The 27,631-nt window shown below is 40.6% G+C and overlaps 1 protein-coding gene across 1 annotated transcript in view; it reads left to right on the top strand.

Annotated features, from left to right (window-relative positions):
- Window positions 1–27,631, top strand: part of RGL1 (ral guanine nucleotide dissociation stimulator like 1) — a 103,999-nt gene that overhangs the window by 19,603 nt on the left and 56,765 nt on the right. Inside the window, exon 3 of the mRNA XM_016224609.2 lies at window positions 15,991–16,199. Coding sequence (XP_016080095.1) covers window positions 15,991–16,199 — 209 coding nt within the window. The remainder of the gene's footprint in view (window positions 1–15,990; window positions 16,200–27,631) is intronic.

The raw sequence follows: 27,631 nt of genomic DNA on the forward strand, positions 1-27,631 counted from the left end.
CGCCACGGCTATCTCCCAGGCCTAGAACAGCACCCAGCAGACAGAAGCACAATTATATTGGTTGAATAAATGAATATAAGAAATGACGATTAAAGACCAGGCATATGAACTAGAAAAGTATAGATATTTGGGATCATTTAGTTTTGGAATAAGCACTACTTATCTATGTCAGTGTCTCTGGGGCAGATACTACAGTCTCTTGTGGCACTGGAGGCCTGCTGAGCTATGAATGGAAGGTTAAATCATGCTCAGGATACTCTACTTCCAAAGGCAGAAAAATAACACATTTCAGAAACATTTCCAGTAGATACGTACAACTTCTAGAATGTTGGTGTTTAAAGGGTTCCTCACTGGGAATAACTGTGCTGAACATTAAATTTCCCCATGAAGGGCCACTGTGTGTGATTTAAATATACTGGCTTCTTAACATTTTTATTTTTCCTTGACCTCATTCACACCCTGAACAACTTCCTTCGAGATCTACTAGAAGGAAATGTTAAAGTCATTGTCTCTTTCCTTCTGTCTCAGAGACCTTTGACCAGAAGGTGTGGAGCTAGTTAGATGTTGGGACTACAGAGAAATATGCAGTGGCTGTACTTACTTACAAATGACCCAACTAGAAACACTCTTACTGGTTTTGCTTCCATACTGACCTCTGCTTTGTGTGACATCAGTGGCCTGTTTGTGGCTTTCTTGCCTTTTTCGCAAAATAAATCAGTGCGTGCTTCTGACTGCCAGCTCCCCATCAAATCACGTAAGTGGATTTGGAAAATGCTGTATTTTCTCCCACTAAACACCTAGCTACAGAACAGTTTGGTTCTAGCTTGGTTGCCTTCTGCACAGTCTACTCTCTTCCACAGTTGCCTGCTTGTCCAAAAGAAGCATTTGTTTTCTTTCCCCGCTTTCATTAATTACTTTGGACCTAATAGTTGCGTGCACAATTTCATGGGCTCAATATAATTTAAGGTTTTTAAACTTACAAGCTATGGAGAGCTTTCTGATGTGAAAAGGAAGTCCCCCACGTTAATCAGAGTGACAAGGTGGTATGGAGTTATGTAAGAGGTGTTCATGCAGCTCCACTCGTTACATAATGTAATGGTCACTCTCCACCAGATACTTAAATCCATCTCACATCCAGGACCATTGTGTCCACTTATAGAGACAGTGCTTTCTTTGTTTGTACCAAATAAGCAGCTAGTGGTTATTAGCTGAGCTATTAAGTTAAATCACATTCCTGGGAAAGGAAATGTTGCAGTTTTTTGTTTTTTTTAACGGGAGAGGAGAATGCATTTTTGAAAATCCAAACATATAATTACTACTGGCGACATGATCATTACACCTCTTTGACGAAAGAAGCTTTTGTTATGTTTGATTAAGACAGTTAAAATTTCCCATAGTTCCGTGACCTCTATCCTGTTAAGATAAAATCTAAATGTTTGCCTTCAAGTAATTTTGATGACATGGAACAGCTATGTCCTAATTTGCCGACAATGGTGTCTTTTCCCTCAGTACCCCATAGCAGGAGTTTTGACTTGCTGTTGACTCTAGGACCTGAGAGTTTTTGATTCATCCACAGCACCCGACGCGGAGTAGGCCGTCACTATTTTCCATGTGTGGAATGAAGGACAGAGGGCAGTTCCTGGGGGACTTCAATCAGCAAATGGGGGTCTGACCCACTGGAGCCATCCAGCGCTGCTTGTTCAGTGTGGCTTTGGAACCTGACTTGGCTTGACTCTGGCCTCTGTCAATTACTAATAATGTGACCAATGATGTCTATTGTCATTAGATGATTATCTGTTTAATATTTGTCTTCTCTGTTTGCATGCTGGCTTCACAAGGATAGGGACCACGTCTGTGTTCGCTTCTGTACCTGTAGTACCTTATAGTAGCACCTTGAACATAGTCAAAACTCAATAAATAAGTATTTCCGAACACATAAATGAATGAAAGTGGGATTTGTGGTAAAGAAACACTGTTCTAGACCTCCACTTGAAAGGTTTAACAGCTGAGGGAGCAAGTTGGCCTTGTCATAAGGTAGAAACCGCCCTCACTTAGAGTAGAATAAGGCATTAGAGCACTTATGTGTTTCTCTAGTAAAAACTTATAAATTCAGAGACCTCAGGCAATATTCTTAGTGTTTAAGGCTTAGAACCCGGCATGGGAGAAAGGGGAAGTTAAAAGGTTTCAAGTGAAAGCCTTACTTTATATGATGTCTTTCATGCAGGAAGTTCTGGAAACTTCCTGGTAGTCCAACACTCCACAAGAAAACTTCTTGCAGTGTATTTACACTTATATTCTGTAGCTAGTTGATCAGCTGTGCATTCATGTCCTCTAATACTCCCACTTGGAGTTGTAAGAAATCAGAACAAGTGCATATTCCCACTCCATTTGCAAAGCAAGCGACTGGCTCAATGGCATTTGCATCTGATGGAACAAGGAGGGCAATGTGAGTTCCAGAGAATGAGAGATCCTTGTGTAGTTTGATTCAGTATCTCAATCTTGATGGGAAAGGAATTCTGGAGAAAAAGTCCTGTGATTTTTAAAATCATGATAACCAAGTACTGTATGGAATTGAGATTCAAAAGCGGCTCAGAACAGTCATTTAGATAAATTCACTTCAGTTCTCAACAGCTGTGACAAGATTGAATAAGTTAACTTTGTTTACCTAAGATTTTTAGTTCAGGGGACAGAGTCCGTGTGGTTCAGTAGACCTGTGGAGTTCAAGGAGCCGTCAGTTCAGATTTTAAATAATGTGTAATTTAACTGCAACATTTATGTGTTCACTCATTACAAAAACATTTACTGAGACTCCTTGGGTGTGACATTATTCTACCCCCATACAGTAGTGAGCAACCGAGAGGGCTCTGCTGTTGTGTAGTTTACAGACAACAAACAAAACTAGTCAGCACTCTAAAGAGATTAACCTGGGTAAGGTGATGGGCCTGGGGGTGGGGGCGGGTAGTGTGACTCCAGAGGGATGGGCCGGGGAGGGGGGATGATCTGAGGAGATACCACCTGACCTAAAGGAGTGAATGGGGGCGAGGATCCACCTTGAGACCAGGCTGAGCAGCCCGTAGGCAGACGGAACATATGGAAAGATCATGCCGTGGAAATGGGCTTGCTGTGTTTTAAGAACTGACCGTGGCTCAGGCTTGGGGAAGGAGATGGTTGGCGGTGGCGAGGTCAAGGAGGTAAGTAGGAAGGGCCTTGCAGGCCGTGGTAGAAGTCTGCACGTTAGTCCAAGAAACTCCCAAGAAACTGGGAAGCCAGTGGGAGTTTCTAAGGGGGGGTAACATGATCTGATTTGTGTTTTTAAAAGATTGCTATGGAGGCCATAAGAGCAGTTTAAAAGGGTGTTTACTTTAGCAGTCCCGCCGAGAGTGATGATCAATGTTGCAGGCTTTTATTGTATGTGTACAGACTTTTATTGTTTATATCTTCAGGCTTTTTAATTGGACTGAATTTGGAAGAAGCAAGTAAAGGGTTTGTAGGGAACATAATGTCATTAGATAGATTCCTTAGATCAAAAACCAATTTTTTTAATCTTAAAAGTATACATTTAGCCAATATTCATGAAGTGCCTATTGATGTGGTTATAGGCTAATTTTCTGGAAATATAAACATAAATATGACTAGTCTTTGCCTTGAAAGGTTTCACAGCCTGGTGGAGGATGCCTGTAAGTAAACAAACGCTTACAACATACCAGGGAAAGCGTGTGGCTCTTATGCTGTAAATGTAAATGTCTATTCATGTCTTTGGCGGACATATACATGCATATCTTTTAGAAATGGAATTGCTGAGTCATAGGATAGGCATGTTTGGGCTTTATTATGAAAAGTAGGATTTGTGCTTTAGAAAGATCATTTTGGCAAGATGAGAGGCAAGTGAGGTTATTTAAGTGCCTGCTGTGTGCACCCATTAAGGAGCGAGATTTAAACTGAGGGGAGACAGGGTGGGGAAGAAGAGCAGGAGGGAGAGGCCCTCGGGAATCGAACAGGTTGGGCTTTGGAGGTGAAGGGGCGATCACAGGGGGCTAAGGTTGCTTTGCAGGTTTATGACTTGGACCATTAACCCAGTCAGAGGCTAGGGAAGGGGTGAGATTGTAGAGGAATAAAACGAGTTTCTTTTATACATGGTGGATTAGAGTTCTGTATGGATTATCCAGGTGGATGTGTGGTAATTGGAAATTCAGGTCTAGAATTTAGAAGAAAAGTTAAGAACTGGAGACAAAGGTTTGGCAGTTAATATAATATTTGTGTTAGATAGGGATAATATAATGCTATGTTCAGAAAAGGTTCTAGAGTTTTAGTTACAGTAGTTTGAGTATCTGAACATAAAATATTCTAAGATTGTTTTTGTGAAAAATGTCACTAAAAACAATGCACATTTGGGGATTTACTTGTTTCCTTGACTACACTAAACAGTTTTCGAGAGAATCGCCTGGGGTGCTGGGGTAAAACTGCTGATTCCTGAGCCCACGTTCCAGAGATTCTGATCAGCAGCCCTAGAATAAAGCCAGGGATCTGCATTTTAACCAGCATACCAGGTGATTCTAAATTCATTTCGCCGATTGCCCTTTGTGAAATACTGTGCTTGATGACGTGAAAACAAAGATGTGTAGGTTTATTGATGGGACAAAGGAGAAGCTGATTAACCAGTACTATAAGCTGAGACAAAGCCCTGTGACCTCTAGCAGTCTTAGTTTCCTCATCTGTGAACTGGGAATAGTATTACCTTTACCTTCCTTAACTCACCTCAATGCTGTGAGGATGGTTCAAAAAAACGTGCTTTGAACTGCTTGAGATAAAAGGGACCATATAGTAAACTAAGGTATTATTAACACTCATGCCGATGGCCTGCGACGCTTTCAAGCAAACCATGTGATCTTTCTTGGGAAGAGCCTATGAAATTCAATGGGCTTTCCTACCAGAAAGGAAGGTGTTATGACTAGTGTGTAGAGTGTGCTTCTGCCCTCGTCACTCTTCCACCTGGTGGTCAGTCTTACAGAAACACTTCAGCACTTACATCCTGTGGTATCCCTGTAACTCTCTGCCCCTTTTGCTGTGAACATCATTTTTTCAAGAATTAATGAGAGTTAATCATTTTAAGCAGCTTGTATGTGTCCATAATAACCCTATTCAAGGTTGGGCAAAAGTAGGTTTACAGTTGTGTGTACACAAAACAGAGTTTATTCTTATATTCTTATTTATTAATTACTGTGTTATTTTCCATATGAATAACTGGAAACTTACTTTTGCTCCACCTGGTATTTGTTGAATGAATGAATCCACTCATATGTGTTTAAGAACTAACAAAAACCAAATTAAAAAGTTATTCTGGCCACTGCTGAGATACGCAGAAAGCACTAACAGGCACGGAATGATTAACTGAACTCCCTTTTTTTATTCCTGCCTGCCTTCCGTGTCATTGAATCTCAGTGTTGCAAGAGGTCTTTATCCCCATTGGTTCTGAAATTCTCTCTGTAAAGCCCCTGCTATTTACCTGGTGTTTATTTATTGAATATGCACTTGTATTAACTCTATACACCTCTTTCTTCCGTGCCATTAAATGAAAAAATTCACCTTCATGTTATAATCGCTACTGTTAGGTTTTTAGAGTATAAATCCTTCACTTCCTTTATAGATTTTGTTAGCAACTCATTTGGGGGGTCTTTGCACATTGGAAACTCATTTAATACTGTTTTTACTGACTGACATCAAGAGCGGGTCATGAGCCATGGGAATGATGAGCATATTATTAGAAGGATAAATATTTTCTTTGAAACCCGCATGCCTATCTTTTTACACATATTTTTTGACACATTAAAATCTAGTGAACAAAATATGGTTGTTTTTTCAGTGTCTGCGCATTTGGAGAATCAGATCTGTTTTTTTAATTGCCAGCTCTCAGTGCTTTCTGTACTGTACCTTCTCCTTTATTTTTGTTACGTGTCAGCATTTGCAAACCTGCCACTTTGGACATTCCATAATCAATTATATGGCCATTCTGTTTTCATTTCCTTTTCTTTGTAAACATAGAAGGGAATTGTCTCTTGATTAGAGAGATTTCTGAATCTAGCAGGTAGGAAAATTAAATAATAATCAGGAAACAGAGCAGAGATGAGTGCTCCACATGGACCCTACACTCTCTTATCCAGTAGTAGCTTCTCATATGGCTACTGACATTGCTTTCCTGGCTTATTGTGTGCCCTTGGGTGAAGTCATTCATTATTTTTAGAGTTAATTTACTCATTTCAGAAACTGTAATAATGTGGGAGATTTTTGTTTTCCTCCAAAGAGGGCATTTAGCACTAAAACCACGTTTTTTACCCAGAGGTGTTAAGATTTCAGTCAGTGTCAGGAGGTGGGAAGGATAATCCCAGAGAGCACTTGATATAAAAAGACCTAACTTTTGGTGCAAGTAATTGGGGTAGGGGAAAGAAAGTGAAAAGAGAAGGATTTTAGTATTATATACAATATTTTCTTTTATCTGTAGAATCCCAAATAATTCTTATTCTTATAATCCTGCAACATGCCATCAGATGTATTATCTAATTTTATCTCTTTTTTACAACGACGTATGGAGATTCTGGGCTCTTGAGCTCTGATAGTCTTGGGTGTACAGATGTGGAGATTGAACATCCGATACTTTCGCTTTGTGTTTTAATGCACACACTGCAATAGGAAGACAGGGCTGGTTTTATATCCTGACTTTGTCAGTTGTGCTAATTGGCTGGGTAACTTTGGGTCAGACCCTTCACTTCTCCAAAACTCAGTTTCCTCAGAGTATAATTCCTATACCAGACGATTATTATGTAAGGACCAAGCTTTGACCCAAAAGTGCTCAATAAATATGTGCTAACCCTCTCTTCCTTTTCCTTTAGGGCAGGGGGGGGTCTTCTCAGAATTAATTTACAGCTTGTGGAAGAGAAAACCAGTGAAGAGAAAAAGTCAGTTTAAGTCATCGTATCGTTCAGAGAGACTAAGAGAAAAATTTTAACACCACAGCTGAAAGTCTTTTTAAAATAAAGGGTTTATTGGGCCATTGGTAGCAAGGAAAAGGACCTGGGGCATGAAGTTGAAACCATAGCAGCATTGCCAGGGGCGAGCGACAGTGTGTCTGCTCCCTGGACTGGCAAGTGTTTCTCTACATTGAGTAGCCAGGGGAAGGATGTAAGTTGTTTTGGAAGAATTTCCGTTGGCTCTAAACAAAGGGGGTGGAGGTGGTGAAGCAGCTACGTCTGGGATAGGCGCAGAGTTTGTAAGGAAGTGCTTGCTCTTTTGGATTAGTGGTGGCCACAGTCCAGAAAGTTCATGTGTACACAAGAAGCTGCGGCTCCTGGGGTTGGACTGCCTTGGCTATAGTCTCTCATTTAGATAATCCCAGAAATAGCCACGTAGAAGTTAATTCAGAGTACCAACATACACTCAGGAGTGTGGGCAGTCTTGTTAGCTGACCCCCAGCTATTAGCCTAATTGCTTTGTCTTTCTCTCCTTCTCCAGCCTGCTCTAATTTAATTTGAACATCAGATTTTTTTTTTCTTGCCAAACTAAATGTACTCAAACTAAATTGTTCTTTCTACCTTGCCCTAGATTTGATTACCTGATAGTATGTTTGAAAGCTACTTGCTTGTTCTGTAGGTAGTCAGTTCTACAAGCCCACGATCTAGGCATATTACCAGTGTCAAGTGTAGCTCTAAGGTATAGAGTGCTTGCCAGAGGCCCTGTGTCCCAGAGCTCTGTGGGAAATATTGAGTTAAATTTTACATTTGAATTTATAACTCCACATTGACTGTAAATATTTAGTTTGGGAGGGAAAAGGGACAATCTGGACAGTCATTACTGGAATTCTGAAATCCAGGACAGTAATGATTTTACTGGCATGTTGGTAATGGAGCTTTGATTTTTATGCTTAATCACTATTATAATAGATGATAATAATAGTGGGAAGTAAATGTTTACTTTGCTTATAACTTAACTAGTCCCATAGGAACATGGGGAGGATAAGAGATCCCTTAATGTGGTGTGCAGAGTAATAATCAAACTGAAGATTAAGTCTGGAAGCATCAGGCAGTCCCCACCCCCTGCCTTCCCTCTCCCCACATCCCTTCAACTCCCCACAGATTGGCGAAGGAACCCTCTAAATCTCACCAGGAGATAAAGCCCCATGGACCTGTCTGTGGGATTTATGGTAGGCTGGGAAAGCTTCAGGGCTGTGAGGGAGCCTTTCCATTCATAGCAGGCTTCATTCACAGAGAATATTAGGTCACACAGAAGCTCACTACCTACCCCCTGCTGACCTTTCCAGACAGAGGTTGGCTCGGCTGCACCAAAACAAAATGGATTCCAGAAAGCCAGGGTACCTGTTAACCTGGGACCTCAGGATATGAAGACCTTGGGCATTTGAGGCTCTGAATGAGAGAGAGAAAGGGCAGGGAGGAGGGCAGGAGGAAGTTGTGAATCTTGCCAGTTCACGCTGGGTACCAAACTGTATGCGACGATTTGTGATGTTATTTGCCAAATGCAACAGTGACTAATTTAGTTCAAACCTTTCCCCTATGTAACTCTAAATCCTTGAACTTCTCAGAATAGCATGTGATTTCTTCATTTTATAAAGTAGATGTCCAAGACATTGAAACTTTAAGTTAATGCCCTAGGTCCCATAGTCAGTTGGCCTCTGAAGTGAAAATGGAACCGAGGTTAATTCATAACATCTTAATTGTTAGCATTCTGAGTGTCAAGCAGAAAAGTAGCATATAAAGGTGAAATGATTTTATTTGAAAAAATGTAGTCAGCAAACTCCTTGAAATCCACTTAATATTTGAATCTGCCTCCTTTAAAGCTTTTGGAATCCTTAAAGGAGGACCAGAATGTCAGAAATAGGGATTTGTGTCAGAGAAGGTTGAGTCTGTTATGGATTACATTGGAATGAGCAGATTCACAGCCAGGAGGACTGTTATTTTTTAGGAGATGGAAAACAAAACTTCCTGTTTCCCCCAGGAGAGTTCCTGGACTCTATGGGGTGATCTGGAAAACCCTGCTGAGACAGGATGGTGGAGGGCTGGGATTTCTGTGTGATAAAATACTGGCTGTGGTTTGTTATTACAGCCCCTTTGGCATCTTCCTGAGGATGAAGGGTACTCTTCATAGAAACCTGACCACATTCTAATATGTGGCTTCAAGCAAAGTCAACTCTTATGGATCTTATAATGTTTTTAGAGTACATTCATTTGTTATGCATATGCTTCTGTACCTCTCCCTCCATCACAAAGCTACTGTTTTCTTAGTTCAGAGGCATAATTTTCTGTCTTCTATGAGGTCAGTATCATGGTGACAACACAAATCCCTTCACTAGAGTAGACACAGAATGAGAAAAGTGTTTAACCAGAATAAATGCCTCCCTTGCATTTACCATTGACACAATCTGAGAGGGACCCCTGGGCAGTGGTGTGTGGAGAAATCAGCTCTCCAGAACAAAAGTCCATACTTACAGCCAGTTTGCCGATTTCCATGGTGTAAATTTCCACCATGGCCAGATTCATGATACCAACACAATGTCATTGAACATGGAAGTGAGACAGAGTGTGCACAGTTGGGTCTTGCAAGCAGTATAAGCTGGCTCCAGCACACTACTGGCCACCTTGATTTGTTTGCATAATCAGTTGGAAGGTCCATATGTTGGCATATATATGAATCTGGTGGTGAAGATTCCTTCTGGGGTCTCTGCCCAGAGATGCCAGTACAGATCAGGCGATGTGTAAATTTGCCATATGTGCAGGTGCTTCTTCTAGTGCTTGACATCTTTACTCTTGGAACCCTCTTGATTTTGGTGTTCTCCCAGGTGACACCCTCAGCCCACTGCTCTTCATGTTCTACACATGCTGCTCAGGAGAGTGAAGCCATTTTCATTGATGTAACTTCTGCATATTTCCATCTTAGACACCTCTCCCCATCTTTTACATTCTAACTGCCTATTGGACTGTACCATGGAAAATTCCAAAGATACTTCAAGTTCTACATTTCTAAAGTGGAACGTAGTACCCCTGCCCCATAAATATCTGGCCTCCTGTCCTGGGTGGCACCATTATCTTTCCAGTCATCCACAACTTGAAATTAGGTAAAGTTGTTTATTTCCCTTCATCGTCATCCTCTTAATCATTGTCTTGCCAATTCCTGAATATTCCCTAAATATGGCCCTCCACTCACCTCTTGCTCTATCCCTATTACTATTGCACAATGTAAGGCCCTACTGTTGCTCATCTGGAGTATCAACAGTTTCCCTACCGACTCCCTCAATTTTAAAACCTCCCATCAAATCTGTCCACACTGATTTCTCTGACCACACTTACACCTAGGAAATGGAGTCTAAGCTCCTTGGAATTCGATCTGATGCCTTCATGATCAGGGAGGACCCTGCTGACTCTCTAATCAAGCATCATTCCCTTTGCCACATTGCTCCCCAATCACAATTCCCCCTTCAATGCCTCTTTTTTTCTTAATGCCTTCGTGCTGGTCTCTCTGCCTGCTATGCCCTCCCAACATGTTACCTCCCACTCACGATTTAAAACCCAGTGCAAGCATCACCAACTCAGTAAATCTTTCCTCTATCCTGGGTCCCTCCTGGGTCTTCCGTGGTACCTGCCTATCTCTCTGCCCTTTTCTCACATTGCATTTTCATGGTTTCTTTGTGTCTTTTTCCTCTGCTGTACTGAACAACATGGGTGTCAGAACCACATTCGGTTTCCTTGCACAGTGCCGGGCGCATAGTACTGTCGAGCTAACATGTGGCTGAGTAAGTAGATGAATAAATGAATGAGAGATCCATTCTGTACCCTTTGTATGCACTTAGCATAGGGTTGCCAAACTTACCAAATAAAAATACAGGATGCCAAGCCAAATTTGAAATTCAGATAAACAACAAAAATTTTTTCAGTATGTGTAGGTCCTAAATCCTGCGTGGGACATACTTATGTCCCCAAATTATTTGATCATTAGTTATTTACCTGAAATTAAAATTTAATTGGGAGCCCTCGCAGACCCAACCTAGCAAAAAAAGAAAAAAGAAAAGAAAAAAAAAAAGTGAGTTCACCCCCAAAGAGGAAATCCACACAGTGCAGAGGCTCGCATACCCTGGACACCACATGCCCTAGTGTTTTGTGTAGACTCTGCCTTACATCTCTGTGCGGTCCCTGTGTAAACATCTCACTGTATTCCGATGCACTGGCTTTGCCATGACACTCTGCTCTGTGCCATCAGTATATGTACTGTTTCTTTGCATGGCGAGGACATTTATTCTGTAGATATTTGGGCACTGTAGACAGATGATCAGAGCTTCTTGGTGAGTCACCTCATGGCATTTCCTGTGCTATCCCTGGCTCCTTGTTCTTAGATGGTGGTTGAAGGGCATTTGAAAAGGTACCTGTGGTGCTCTGAGATGAATGGAGAGATAGCACTGTGTACCTTCTTCTATAAAACCTTGGATATAGGTTTAGATCTTTTTAGGGAGCATTGACTGGAATAGTGCTCACAGATTGCTCTTCTGCTCAGGCCAGGATGCCTGAGAGCTGGTGTGCCGGAGACAGAGCATGACTCGGAGAAGGATCTCACTCTGTTTCCACACTAACTAGGTTTATTTAGCACACACGCTGTCAGAGTTTCAGATAACTGGTGCATTATTTTGATTGCATTTTCAAATTGGAAACACCCAACTTGTTAACAGTTTATGTTTTAGACGGTGAAAGAATCTATTTCTCCAGGACTGGAAACAGAATTGAAATATGGCACATTTCATCTCGTTCATTCTCTGTCCCCTGTCCCCCTCACGCCAGAAATGATCATTATGAAAATTCCGTGGCAGAGTTTTAGATATCTGCCCCTTAGGAGTCAGACATATTCTCTTAGGGAGAGCTGAATTCTAATGGCTGAAAGATTGGCCAAAAAAACAGTCATGAAACATTTTTGTGGCCTCAGAATCATGATCTTGTCAGTAAAGCGATGGCCTCTGATTAAATCCAGATTGAGCTGTTTCCTGTTAGCGTGCTAACCCAGAGGGCAGGCTCAGCCCTCCGCCTCTTGCCTCTAAGTCTGGGTTATTAAACACTTGTCTGCCAAACTCCCCCCCAGGCTCCCCTCACTTTTCTTATAAACTAGAATTCGAAGGTATTGAGATATTACAAACAAAAATAACCTTAAATCTCTAAAAAGGGTTACGTAGCTTTTGAATATTTTGCTGCAAAAATGAAACCAAAATTTTAGCTTCTCCAGTCTGACCATAAGGCAGAGTATATATCAGAGTATATATTTCTTTTGTGTTTCACTTTTGTGTAATTCTATTTAGAAATAATTTCAGATAGATTACTTTTAAGTTTTTGTTTTTCATTATGAAAATGTACTTTACTTGACTATTGGTAAATTAGGACCCATCTTCAAACACCTGGTCTTCCCTTTGCTGTAGCAAATAAGTACTAGGGTGCTGGCAGATGTGCAGAAGGTGACATTGGGCAAGTGCTCTGCCTCCTTGACATGCATTGTTGATTTTGGGGAGAGTGACTCTAGGCACCAGAGCAATCCCTGTACTTCAGTTCATGACACGGTCATTGGTGCTCACTCATTGCCCTTAGAGGAAGGTGTTTTAAATAGAAATAGCCTAAGTATTTGATTAGCCATTCTGTGAGCTCAAACTCGGTTCTTCCTAATTTACAGATGCAAACACTGAGGAGCAAAAACCATTAAAGGGACTTAGGAGGATCAGGCGTGCGGACTGAGAGCTTTTTCAGAGGAAAAGGCCGGCTGAGAGGAAGCGACTGGGTTAATGAGCAGCATGATCCCATTCCCAAGAGGGAACGTGGCTTCCTGCCAAGGCTGCTTTCTGGCAGGAAAAGGGACCCATTCCATCAGGTCCTCTGACAAGCATTTTTCTCTGTGTTTGAATTTTTGGCCACATCAATGCTCAGTGAAGAATTCGTTCTTTTACATACTTATTACTCTCAGTAAGAAAAGGTTTAGTTTTAAATGGGAATTTGCATTGAGAGTAAAATAAGAATCATCAATTTACAGAACTGTTTGGTAAGGGAACCCTGACAGGGCCACCAGGTAAGGAAGCTTGGCTTAGAATTAGAGCTTGGATATTCCCGCAGACTGAGACACTGAAGTATATTCTTTGACAACCGCTTTTTTTTTTTTTTTTTTTTTTTAAATATATCTTTATTGATTTCAGAGAGAGGAAAGGAGAGGGAGAGAGAGATAGAAACATCGATGATGAGTCATTGATGGGCTGCCTAGCCCGCAGCCCAGGCATGTGCCCTGACCGGGAATTAAACCCCGATCGCCTGGATCCTAGGTCGACGCTTTTTAATATTATCAGGCTGCTAAGTATTTTGATCAGGTCTTTTGAAATGACTAAGTAAAACTCACAAAACATCTCTGCATTTTGGTATTAAGAAAGAGATCCAAGAACTATAAGCATTGGAAGATAAAAACTAACATTATATTTTAAGTATTTTTCTTCTTTTTAAGTGAAAAGTGGCAAATATGAATGAAGTTTTAAATGCATCACAGTGACTTACTAAGCTAACAGTTTTTCAAACTTTGTTCATTGTAACGTTCTGCGAGATGCTGTGAGAATAAAAGGAAGTTTGTTCATAGATGTCACGTACCGCATCTTTCTCTTGGAGTTTCATAACATGTTAGTGCCTTAAAGACTTCAGGAGATTCTAAAGTCAAGCAATGTATTTAACTTTAACTCTATAGCTCCCAGACTTGACTACAGCACCTTTTGATTTGGAACTAGTATTTTACAGCACACACTGAGAGCCACACTGTACCAAGTAGTTAAAAATGTAATTAGGCTTTGAAACAATATACCTGTTTCATTTACTGCTTCTGGTTAAAGTTAATTGAAGCTCCTGGGAGACAGATGGGTATCAGTAGGCCTGTTCTGAAACTACAGATAGAGTGATCGAGAACAGTTACTAGGCCATGATCTGAGGCAGCAGGCCTACGGGAACATTTGGTATTTTGCCTGCACCAGATCCCTCTTTTTAGTAAACTTAAAAAGTATCTTTCAAAATTAAATAAGAACTAAAGTCATCCAGCACACAAGCTGGAGTGTTCATTTTAATTCCTGTTAGCAGTTAGATATGGTGACATTAAACTATTCTGACCCCTTTCTAACAGCGATCGCCACCGCTTTGGTCTTACAGAAAGTATATCGCCTGCTAATTTCCTTCCAGGGCTTTGACTGCTGACAGGCCAGGCGAAGGAAAAGCACGCATGCTGCTTAGTAAGCACGTCACCATTCAGAGATTCAGTTCTCTCTTCTCTACCCCATTTCTTTAATTTTCACATGTCTGATTATTTCAGTTTAGAAGAACTTGATATAAAACAATTCAAACTTACAATTCAGAGAAATCGCATTACTTAGAATACTTATTTGCTTTAGAAAAAGATTCTCTGGGCAGGTCATCTTCCCTAGCGCCTATGAAGGACAAGTTAAACTTTGAATACCGCATCTCTATATCATTTGATAAGCAGAATGTAAGACACACCCATATTTTTCTTTAATCAAATTCTCTCCCTTCATACTAAATTTTTAAGCTTTACAGATTTTATCATTAATCACCTCTTAAGTATTATGGTTTGTGTCTCCAAGGTGCATGCAGCTATACCTACAAGTATTAGTCACAATTTCATTTTCATGTGACAGTTACTTCTCGTGAACAAATGTCTTCTCTTGTACACTTCAAGTCTCCAGAAGGAAGGGTCGCGCACCCACCCACCTGTTCCATCACTCCCCAGAGGTCAGCCCAGGGCTGCTGGGTGCAGCCACTTCTCAGTCAGCTATGTAGATTGCTGACAATATTAAATCAGAAAGTATATTGCCTCCCGTGGACTGAAGAGCGTCAGGTCATGGTCAGATCTCCATAGACTTCCATGGAGAACATATGCCTACATAGGCTGATTTCTCAGCCTATAACCATGGTGTCAGCTGGCTCACACAAACCCTAAAAACTTAGCAATCAGCTGTCCAAAGCAAGTTTGAGCCAGCTCCAGAACACCACTGTAGGAGCTGTCTTTAAGAGTGAGCTTGAAGCCCGGCCAGGCGTGGCTCAGCAATTGAGCGTGGACCTGGGATCCAGGCGATCAGGGTTCGATTACCGGTCAGGGCACATGCCCAGTTGTGGGCTTGATCGATGACTTTCTCATCATTGATGTTTCTGTCTCTCTCTCTCTCCATCTCCTTTCCTCTCTCTGAAATCAATAAAGATATATTAAAAATAAAAGAAAAAGAAAAAAAAGTGAGCTTGAACACACTTACAGATACCAGAACCAACTGACTGAGGAGGCCAGGAGAGAGGGGTGTTGGGGGCTGGGTGAAATGAGATAATGGAATTAAGAAGTACTGATTTGTAGTTACAAAATAGGATTGGGGATTTAAGGTAAAGCACAGGGAATATAGTTAACAATATTGCAATAACTATGTATGGTGCCAGGTGGGCACTTGAATTATTGGTGGGAACACTTTGTATACCTGAAACTAATACAGAATAGTGTTGAATGCAAACTGTAATAAAAATATTTTTAAAAAGGGTGAGTTTAAAAACTTACCATGGAACAGTACTAAGGAAATGATTGATAGCATTTGCTAAACTCGATCCTCAGGTCATAGAGAACATCCTCGATAGAATATGCCAGTAACCTAATTCTCGATAGGATAGTAAATAGAAGCAAATGTAACCATGATGAAATAATACCTGTGCTCCTAGATGGGAAGGGAACACGCCCCGCCACCACCAACTCCTGCACCTCCACCACCAACCCCTCCACTCCACTCCACCCACGGGGGGGGTGGGGATGGCCTTACGTGACTTGTAGGGAAATTAAATAGAGCAAGGGAAAGCATGACCGGCTCTGATTCAACTATTTCAGTGTTTTCAATTTTCTCTTAGGGAGTCAATTTCTCCTGCTCCTAACCATGCATTTATTGTACAGGTGGAAGGGGACCAGCTCCCTCCTGGACATACAGTCAGCCAGTATGAGACTTGTAAGATCAGGACCATAAAAGCTGGCACCTTGGAGAAGTTGGTGGAGAATCTGCTGACAGCTTTCGGGGACAATGACTTCACCTATATCAGCATCTTCCTGTCAACGTACAGAGGCTTTGCCTCCACTAAAGAAGTGTTGGAACTACTGCTGGACAGGTAAGAATCTGGAGGCGGGTGAGAGGTGACAGAAATGTAGGGCTGTTTGCAGAGTGAGGGCCGAGGTTCTGAATCACCTGCATTTGGTGTGCTGAGGGGCATGTATGGGGAAGGATTAACTGGGAGGGGTGGAGCAAACCACAGCGAGATTATTCAGGAGCCACTTTATAGTCTATTCCTGATGAAGATATCTCATAAAAATCTATAAAAGAGTTAGGAGTGTATGCTATAAATCTGGACCCCGATTGCTAAGAGATTTCAGTTACTATTTGCCACTGTAAAATTTTCTCCATGTTTTTATAATTTTATATAATTCCAGTAAATGATTAACTAGAAATCTTATTGGGTTGTCGTGAGAATCAAACATGCTGATATGTGTGAAGCATGGGGCTCAGTGTTAAATCCAGAGGAAGCAGCTCATGGGCTGTAAGAATGATGATGACGACTCCCAACAATCCCTGTGCATCAGCTGCTTTAGGGATATGCACATAAACGTCCTCCTTGATCTATGTTGTTAAGTCACATGCTATATATAGTAGAGCAGTGTATGTTGTAATTCATACACCAGTAATTGTATTTCCCACTTTATTTTTGTTTGATTTGTAATTGAACTTTGTCTTTTGAAAAATAAGCCAGGCAATTGTTTTAGAAGCATGAGAGTTCTCATCCAAATCCTAATATTTTGGGGTTTCCTGTATAAGAAAGGAAATGAGATAGGATGTTTTTGTTGGAGTTGTTGAATACTGGTTTTTAACTAGATTAAAAAAAACTGACAGTAATATGTCCTCATGTTCAATATTCTTACACTATCTGAGGGTGTAAAAAGAAACATGGATACTTTCTCACATGGCTACCTTTTCCCAAATAACTTTCACTAGGTTTAAAAAATATATAGAAGTACAAAGAAAAGAATTAAATAGACCATAATCTAATTAGGCAGATAACACATATTAAGATTTCAAAAATAGAAGTAATCCATGTATGTAGTGAGAAGTTCAAACAGTTCCGAAAGTTATAAAAATGAGAAGTAAAAACTTCCCTTCCCTCTGGTCCCATTTCCCAGTCCCCTGCTCCCGGCGATCGCTGCACACCATGGCTTCTGTACTCCTCCCCAATTTTTCTGGGTGTATGTATGTATACATATGTACACATTTATATAGATGCGTATCTTGTGTATGACATTTATTACATATAGATTATATACTTAAATGTGATATAAATGGAATCATAGTACACAGTCTATTCTGCAAAATTTTTTTTTTTTTACTTATCTGTGTATCTTGGAGATTTATTGGTTCATTAAGGGAATTAACATATGTAAAGGGCTCATTAGAACAGTGGCTGGCATTTTGAAAGCTCACATGTAAACTATTGTTATTTCAAAATTAGAAGTTATCATATTCTTTTTAGTGGCTTTATAGTAGTTATCGAATTGATTATTCTATGGACAGACAGTTAAGCTCTCTCCAGGTTTTTTTAATTTTTAATTTTTTTTTTTGAATTTTAAACAATGCTGCAAAGAGTGTCTTTGAATATATACCTTCTGAGAACCTGTTTGAGAATTCCACAGAGTAATTTCATGGGAGAGTGATTGATAGGTCAAAATATACAAGCACTCTAAAATGTGAAAGGTATTGCTAGATTGCCCTCCAGAAGGCTGCGCCAGTCACACTCCTGTCCACAGAGGAGAGTGCCTCTTCCTCACCTTCCCCACACCCTTGCTAACTCTGCCGTCGAAACCACCCCTGCCATGATCTGGCCCCTGAGAAACAACTTGTTGTTTTTAAATGTATGTTTTTTCCATTTATGAGTGAGGTTTAGCATTCTTTAAACTACTGATAGGGCAATTGTGTTTTCTATGAACTGCCTTTTCATATCCTTTACTTATTTTTATTTTGGACTACTGTCATCTAATTATTGATTGTCTAATTATAACTCTTTGTATATTAACAAAATTGATGTTTTGCTTATCATATGTTGGAAATATTTTTTTCTAATTTGTCCCTTGGGTTTGAAAGTTGTTTATTAACATTCTTTTTTATGAAGACATTTAAATATTTTTTATGCAGTTATATCTATCAGTCTTAAAAAAGGCCTTTTAATAATCAAGTTCTATTCCAATGGGAGTAAGGTTATTGATAACAGCGGGTTTTTCTCAAGATATTTTCCTCATGGGTGCATACAGAGTGGAGTCCTTTGGATCGAATGTTCTGTATGTTCCGGAACATTCACAAAATGTCTCTCCCCATCATCCATTGATCTGGTTATGGCAACTCTGGACGTAGGAAGTCCTGAAGGTTTTTGCATAGCAGTACTTAAATAGTAAGCCTGAAGGGTAAACCTGTGGGATTAGTGAGTCATTTTTTTTCATAGTTTGTTTGCTTGTATAATACCTCTCACCTATAAATAGAACCTGAAGAGTTATGTGAATTTTCTCTTTGCTATTCCGTATTTATAAAAAGGCTGCAGTATGCTAACTGTTGGCAGGCAGGAGGAGGAAATAGGTCAGCACATCAGGACTCCTGCAAGTTGTTTTTGGAATGGGCGACCTCTTCTAGTTCTGGGGTAACTCCATTGATTATAGGCCACAGATGGCCACAGTCAGTAAGGGAGCGCACGTGGGCTCCAGCTGTTCACCGCAAACAGTGGACAGACACACAGGAACTAGAGTGTTTAGTCTGTGACTTGTGGACATCCAGCTTTTATTTGATGATTTAAAAAATCTTCTCTTTGTTCTCCTATCGTAGACATTTTTGGATTTTTAAAATATTAACTAGATAATTATTAAATAACAGAATCAATATGAATTCAAGTGACATTTAATTCAAACTGTCATTTAAGGTATAACTGAATGAAGAGTTACGGTTACCTTGAACCATTTGTACGGGCCAGGGCCTGGCCTTGAGTTTAATCTCATAGCGTATTTTTTCCTTGCTTCTGAGACGAGTGGAATCAATAAGTACTGAATGTCTGTAAAATACCCGTTGCTGCAGGAACACCATATGGATGAAACAGAAATATAAGGCTTGGTGGTTTCTCACCCTCGTGGTGAATTTACGGTGAAGCTGCCGGTGCTGAACCCCTGGGGACCCTCACTTGCAGTGCCCTCTGCACAGTTTGTAGTCATAGTTTTGTGCTCCTTTCCTTCGAGAGGACCCCAAGGATTCCATATGCTGACCCTGCAAAACCTGGATCCACCCTGAGAACTTAATACTTTACTGCAAAAGATAAGGTTTACATATATGAAACAAGTAGACAACCACTCAAGGTGGTGTAAAAATGAAACCGACATGTTCTGAGAAGTTCAGAGAAATAAATCCCATTTATTTTGCTTCCTCTGCAGAAATTTGGAGTTGTCCAGATATGTACAAACTTTAACAAGAACATTTCTTCCTCGCTCTATTTCCTACTCACACTTAGATCTTGTGACCAGATGTTAATCTTTGTTTCATTTTGATCAAAATTTAGATTCTGTGCAACACTGGGTTCTTAAATTGATTTTGAGGAGTTTTAATGTCTATAATTGGGAGGTAAGCAATTAAGTTGAACTTAACTTTTCTGAAGATAAGCTTGATGTACTATTTTCTTTTTTTTTAAATCCTGACCTGAGGATATTTTTTCTATTGCTTTTTCAGAGACAGTGGAAGGGAGAGAGAGAGACATCGATGTGAGAGCTGTCACATCGATTGGTTGCCTCCCACACATGCCCTGACTGGAGCTGGGGATCAAACCTGCAACCAAGGTACATGCCCTTGGCCAGAATCAAACCCAGGACCCTTCAGGGCTGATGCTCTAACCACTGAGCAAAACTGGCTAGGGCACTATTTTCTTTTTAATGTTTTTATTGATTTAGAGAGAGAAGAAGGGGGGGGGGAGAGAGAGACATTGATCAGCTGCCTTGCCCCTACTGGGGATTGAGCTACAGCCCTAAACAGATGCCCCAGCCAGGAATCGAACTGGTGACCTTTCAGTTAATGGGACTATGCTCAACCAACTGAGCCACTCCAGCTAGGCGATATACTGTTTCCTTGTTAGGAAATTGTAGTAGAATTGTTTGTGAGTCTCTGTTGTATCTTTTAAAATAATTTCTCTTGGTTTCATAATAATAGATTGCTTATCTTTTGTGAAATTGACACTGAAAAGTTATTGTAGGATGTGCTAATCCTAACCAGTCAGGAATGGATTGAAGGCAGATGCTGCAGTATTTATTTCCCTCCAGAGAAAAGCTTGTTTGAAGTCAAGCTTTGATTTTCCTTAAGACTTCCAATCACGTGGCTTTTCTCCTGTGGAACTGTTTGTTTTCTGTCACTTAAAAAAAAATCTTTTTATAAATTTTTTTTATTCTGCTAGTATGAGCCTTTGTGTTTGACCAGTAGACAGTGGTTTAAAGTCCCACATAGCTAATTCCGTGTGTTTGCTTTACCCTGTACTTGGGGTGATCAGCAATTCACAAAGGATCCTGCTTTCTGTGCTTCTCACCATGGCCCAGAGTTAATTCTAGGGCTCACTGGCTTCCTTTCAGTCTAAGAGAAAGTTTTTGACTGTGGTTTAGCTGTTTGTGTTGGGGCTTTGAGATTTTATCTTCTCTAACTTTAAACATACATTCCACTTAAAAATAAATCTTCCCACCGTACCATTAAAAAAAAAGGTAAGGGAGTAAGTTTCCTCTGAAAATACCCAATGTCAAATGTAAGGAGAGCTAACTCAGCCAGTGATCCTCACTGAGGACCAAGTGACATTTGCACAAACATCTAGATTTGTCTTCAGGCAGCTGTCACATTAGCTACCTTGGAGCTATTTCTTGGTGATTCTCGCATTTTGCATCTCTGATATCAGAAGTAAGCAAAGTGCCAAGAACAAGCAGAGTAGGGCTGAAATGGGTCCCCAGAAACTTCCGCTAAGTCACTAATGGCACTCAGGCCGCAGCTTGGAAAGGACTGAGCAGGAGTCTGAATTACCCCTTTATTTCAAGTGAGTTCTACCAGCGGAGGACTTCTGGAGAGCATTAAGGTGGAAGCCATCCGTAAACATTATGCTTTAAGACCAATCTGGCTTGAATTTGCTTGCTCAGGTCACAGACACGAGACTAATTCAGTGGGTCTTTGAACTTATTTCTTCCCATGTTTGCTTGCCATGCGTTCTCATAGACATTATCTCATTTAGTTCATTTATCATTACATCACTCCCCTGTTTACAGATGCAAATATTGAGACACAGAAACATTCCATCAGTAAGTGGCAGAGCAGGAATGAAGACCATGAAGACCCCCCCTTTCTGCCTTGGGAGCTCTTTTCAAGCATTCTGCCTCCCGTGATTTGTCACTGTTGGGTCTGTGTGCCTGGAGTGTTTCTGTTTATTTGATGTGCTCAGGCCAAATCCCCTGACCTGAATCTGCTCCTTCCAACAGAGGGCTCTTCTTGTGGGATAGGGATAGCCGATGAGAAAGCTTGGGAGGATTTTCGCAAATATGTTACCACTGTGGGATGGTTATCTTAAAGCCCTGCTCTGTGACACCTGGCGTAGTAACACCTTCATATGGAAAAGGTGACGCACCAGTATATGAATATGAAGTTCTTAGTACGGTGGCTGGCAAATACTAAGTGATTAACCGATGACCATTGGTTTTTCTCTCTTCATGACACTTGCCACTCTTTGAAATTACATTTCTTACTTATCTTGCTATTTCCTGACTGCTTCCCTGGCGGGGAACCATGTGTGTCCTGTTCATTGCTGCACCCTTAGAGAGGAATGTTATTTGGCAGTAGGTGCTTACGAACGATTTGTCTAAAAAATAAATAATGGTTATTATTCATGCCTGTTATAAGCACTTGCACTGGAACATTACCCAGCCTCTGCCTACTTTTAGTGGGAGAGACAAATAAATCTACAGATTCATACCATTATTGTCAAGGCAGTGAGGGCTCAATGTATACTTTAAAAAAAATGAAACTTTATTTTTTAAAGAATTTTTAGGCTCACAGCAAAATTGAGTGGTAAGTACAGAGAGTTCTCATATACCTCCTGGCCCCACACATACCCCCCTCCCAGAGTGGTACATTTGTTGCAATCATTGACATGTCATTATCACCCAAAGTCCATAGTTTACCTTAAGGTTCACTCTGTGGGTTTGGTCAAATATATAATTATACGTAGCCATCGTTATAGTATCATACAGGGTATTCCCATTGCCCTACAAGTTCTGCGCTCTGCCTGTCACCTCTCTCTTCCCCCACCCCAATCCTTGGCAATCACTGATCTTTTTACTGTCTCCATAGTTTTGCCTTTTCCAGAATTTCATATAGTTGGAATCATGTAGTATGCAGCCTTTTAAGATTGGCTTCTTTCACTTAGTAACATGCATTTAAGGCTTCTCCATGTCTTTTCATGGCTTGATAGCTCATTGCCTTTTACTGCTGAGTGATGTTCCATTGTCTGAATGGACCACAGTTGTTTGTCCAGTCACCCACTGAAGGACATCTTGGCTGCTTCCAGGTTTTGCCAATTATGAATAAAGGTGCTGTGAACATCCATGTACAGGCTTTTGTGTAGTCATAAGTTTTCAGCTCCTTTGAGTAAATACCAGGGAGCAAGATTGCTGGGTTAAATGAGAAGAGTATCTTTAGTTTTGTAGGAAACTGCTAAATTGTCTTCAAAAGGGCCATATAATTTTGCATTCCCACTAGCAATGAACAACTATCTTTTGCTCCATATCCTTGCCAGCATTTGATACTGTCTTCGTTTTGGGTTTTTGCCGTTCTAATAGCTGTATAGTAGTATCTCATTGTATTTTTAATTTGCAGTTCCTAATGGCATATGATATTGTACATCTTTTCATGTGCTTCCTTGCCATTTGTGAATCTTCTTTGGTGCAGTCTCTGCTGAGGTCTTCTGCCCATTTTTTAATCATGTTGTTTGTTTTCTTATTGTTGTTTTAAGAGGGTTTATTTTTGTATATTTTCGTCAACAATCTTTTATCAGATGTGTCTTTTGCAAATATTTTCTCCAAGCCTTTGGCTTGTCTTACTATCTTGATATTGTCTTTTGCAGAGAAGCAGCTTTTAATTTTAACAAAGTCCAGCTTATCAGTTTTTTTCTTTCATAATTTGTGCCTTTGGTGTTGTACCTAAAAGATCTTTGTCATGCCCAAGGTCATCTAGGTTTTTTTCTATGTTATCTTCTAGAAGCTTTATAGTTTTATGTTTTACATGAGTTCTATGAGCCATTTTGAGTTCACTTTTGTGAAAGGTGCAAAGTCTGTGTAGATTCATCGCCAGTCATGTCGAAGATCAGTTGACTGTCCGTTGCTCTATGGTCCTGTGATTAGGTTTGAGTCTTATGATGAGCCTGTGCACTGGACTGTGACCTTTGTTAGTGCTTCTGAGTTTGTCTATTTTTTCTCCCTCAGGGAAAGGATGGCTCGGGGAGGCCAGGAGATGGATATTTTCCTTTAGGTGGGTTAGGCTCTGATAAAACCCCAGCAGGTCAGGGCCTGGTTAACTAGTTTCCCCCAAGAGCAGGTCTTGTTAAGAGTGCTCTGGGATATTTCCAAATGGTTCCATTTCCCCTCCCTTTGCTGGAAGCAGGAAGAGATTTTTTCTCTGATATTTACTGTGAGTACCTTCAAGCTCCTGGAGGTAAACCTCACAGAAGTACGGTGGTGGCTTGTCTGTAGTTTCTATACTGCAGACGTGTCCACATGGCGCTCCAGCAATTCACCAGTTACAGTTCAGGTTTTTCTACCGTGGCACTGGTTCCCGTGGAGATTTCTGCTCCAATAAGTGGGAATTCTCTGCGTCTGCCTGCCTGCGTCTCCAGTTTTGGGGACAGTGGTTTATCCTTTCACCTCACTTCTCTGGTGTGTCTAAGAAGAGTTGCTGACTTTTCAATTTGTTCAGCTTTTTACTTGTTATTAGGATCGAATGGCTGCTTCTAAGCTCCTTGCATGCTAGCCTGGAACTGAAAGTCCTCTTTTGCTCATTTTAAAATTGGGTTGATTGTTTTCTTATTGTTGAGTTTTTGTATATTTGAATCAGCAGTTCTTTTTCAGATATATTTTGCAACTTTTTTCTCCCTGTAGGTGGCTGATCTTCTCATTTTCTTGACTGAATTTCACTTTTAAGAAAAACCTTTCTTCCCCTGGGAGCCCTGAGGTGGTCGTAGGAAGCCTCCTTTCAGTAGCTTCTAACACAAACCCATTCAGCTCTCCAATGCTTCCTTAGCATGAGAAGCTGGGTAAGCATTTTTGAGATGCATACAATATGTTACAAATTACGTACTTTTTGTAAAACCTGACTTAAAAACAATTAAGTGTTTTTATTTAATTCTGGAATTAGACTGGGCACTTGCCAAATATTTCTATTTGTGCTGGCATGTAGTGCTCATGAGAGTCCCTTCCTTCCTTCCTTCCCTTTTAGTAGAAGGCAAGCCTTCTAATATCTTCCCTCTGCTCTTCCAAGTCCAAGGAGAGGGGGTTATGAGCAGACAGAGCTCTAGGGGGCAGATACTGGAGTTTAACCTACTTTGAGGGCCTCACAGCAACTTCCACTGGTGACCACAGCACCTCCAGGTGCTGGTCTCTTACAATAGTAACACTTATAGTAAATGTTACAGTTAAACTCATAATATGATTTTTCTGTACTTTTGTTTCTTCTAAGAGTTATTTATGTCTAATTTCTATCACTTAAATGGGAAAGTTTTTCAAAATAATGCCATGCCATTTTTCTTAATTTATTTTAGTAACTCCATCTCCTGACTCCCCCCCAAAAATGTAGAAATAGAACCTTTTGTCCCACCATGCATGAAAAAGTTGAGACTTTTTTTGTCAGTTGGCTCCAGGATGCTCATCCCACTCACGGAGTGGGAAAGCTTTCAGGAAATCCCAACATTGCTTGTTTCCTTTTCTAGCTCAAAATACAGACCTATTGCATATCCTGACTGGGGGAGAGTTTCTTAAAAAACGAAGGCTATTTCTTAAGATTTTTGTTATAACAGATGAGTTTAAATAGATTTTCTCTAGGTTTCAGTGTTTATGACTGAAACCCCCTGATAGTGTATATGTTGTGGTTAAAAAAAAAAAGGCAGATTGCTGAAAGATAAATTGGACGCAGATCATATTTCCTGTGACTATTAGGAAGATGAAAGTATTTGCTGATGGAAAAGAAAAAAGGATTATAATAAGGGCTATGAGAATCTTCAGGTATCCAAATGCTTCTAACATCAAAAAGAACACTGAAAGCTTTTATAGGGCACATATTTCATGAAAGGTCCCCTGCTCTTGCTGGTTCATGCTTTATCAGGTGGGAAAAAAATAGTTTAGATAATAAAACCGTAGAAAATATAACGTGTAATAATTTACATACCCGTCTGTGGCAGGCAGAATAATGACCCCCAAGTACGTCTAGTCTTAATCCCCAGAACCTACCAATATGTTGGGTTACATGGCAAAGCAGAATTGAGGTTGCAGATGGAATTACGGTTGCTAATCAGCTGACTTTAAGATAAGATTATTTTAGATGATCAGGGTGGGCCCAGTGTTGTCACCAGGGCCCTTAAATGCGAAAGGTGGAGGTCAAAGAGTCCGAGGAAAAGACTCAAGGACGGAAACAGGATCAGAGAGATGCTATATTGTGGCTTTGAAAATGGAGGAAGGGACCATGAGCCCAGGAATGCTGGCAGCCTCTAGCCACTGGAAAGTGCAGTTAAGTGGATTATTTCCTCTAGAAAGCAATACCTGCTGACACCCTGATTTTATCCCAGTGAGACTCCTGTTGTGCCCTGACCTATACAACTATAAAATAATAAATTTGTGTTGGTTAAGCTGCTAAATTTGTGGTATTTTTTTGTGTGTGGCAGCAACAGAAAACTTACACAACGTCAATAAAATTTTGGTCTGTTAGAAAAGTTGCTCACAATTTGATAAGAAACCAGGAATTTTTGTCAGGGAGGTAGTGCTCATGGGCTCAAGGAAGCTGAAGGCCAATTGTTGGCTGACCTTCACTTTTGTTCTGTTCAGGACATCATCCCCTGCTCGGCTCGTGGAAGTGTGGCTGGAAACAGAGGATGGGGCTCAGCCTCAACACCACAGGCTTTGTTACTCTTTTGTCCCTGTATCTACACCGTTGCTTTGTGTGAACCAGAAGGTTTAGTTTGGTTTCGTTTTAGAATCACATCCAACCATAGTCACACGAGGGAAAATGGAAATAATTTCTCTTCCCCACTGGGCTGGTTGTCTTTGGTACACTGGTCTTTATTTCTCCCAGATGGACCCTGTGTCACCTAGCAGCACTGTGGGATCCCCTTTGGGAGCCTGTGAGACTGCAGAGCCCTAGTTTCATGAGGTGGCAGTGAGGGATCCGTGCAAGCAGACACTGACAGGTGTGTCAGAGGCTTCCCCAAAGACCAAAACCAGGCTAGCTTTTATTTCTTGAAATGAGATAAACATGTTTTTGCTTTTTTCACTTGGCAAAGGGAGGCAGAACATAGTAATCCTTTTTTATAAGGGAATACCAAATTTCTCAGCAGGTCTAAAAAATGTGCTTCTGTTTGGAAACTAAAAAGAAACCCCCAAAACCGGCAAAACACTGAAAGGCAAGGTGCATATATCCTGAGTGGTAGTGGAAACTTTTAAGTTCAGCTTTCATCATCTACAGCAGTGTTTTTGACCATTTTCTAGCAGTTAGTGGGAGGGATTGATTACCGGTTCCTTTATGAATTTGCTAAAAACTATGACCTGCTCTATAGAAAAAAAGCTCATCATCAAATGTTGCATGCTGCTTAGAGAGTCAGAACTTCCATAAGTTCATCCATAAGGAACTCTGCTTTGACCCCCCCTTAACCCCTAGGCAAAGCCTCTTACCATGGGTGACAAGGGACATGTCGATGGCTATTATGCCATTATGAGTCAGAGGAGGGCACTGCTCCTAGCTTATGTTATGATGGGGCAAATGTCCTAAGTGTGGTTCTGAAAAATAAATTCATTAATTCCATTAAAGTAATTTAATGATTTAAAAAAAGTGTCATCTCTGAAACACAGTTACTTTATGTTCTTTTTAAAAATCACTTTGACATTTCTTTTTTAACCTTTTGGGTTCGTGTGTATGTGAACTTAATTATTGAGAATGACATCGGGCCCCTTGTCCCGGGAAACATAATTCTCTTGCCTTTGGCCTCTACTGAAGTTGCCAATAAGCCCCAGTTTAGATAAAGTGATGCTCTCTTGAGTTTTTGTAAGCACAGGAGAAATAAGTAGTCTTCGCAATGATGGGTTACCATGGTCCTAACCTCAGGTGCGTTGTGCGTGGTTTCGCACAGTGTATTTCATGGGATTTTTGAAGAGCTGCTCAGTGGCAGCTTTTTGTGGTTGGGGAAATCCGAGCCACTGGCCTGACTGATTTGTTAATAATGCATTAATTCATCTTAAGCCTGAGGAAAAC

Source organism: Miniopterus natalensis, chromosome 19, assembly GCF_054644295.1.
Source record: "Miniopterus natalensis isolate mMinNat1 chromosome 19, mMinNat1.hap1, whole genome shotgun sequence".
NCBI classification, from domain to species: domain Eukaryota; kingdom Metazoa; phylum Chordata; class Mammalia; order Chiroptera; family Miniopteridae; genus Miniopterus; species Miniopterus natalensis.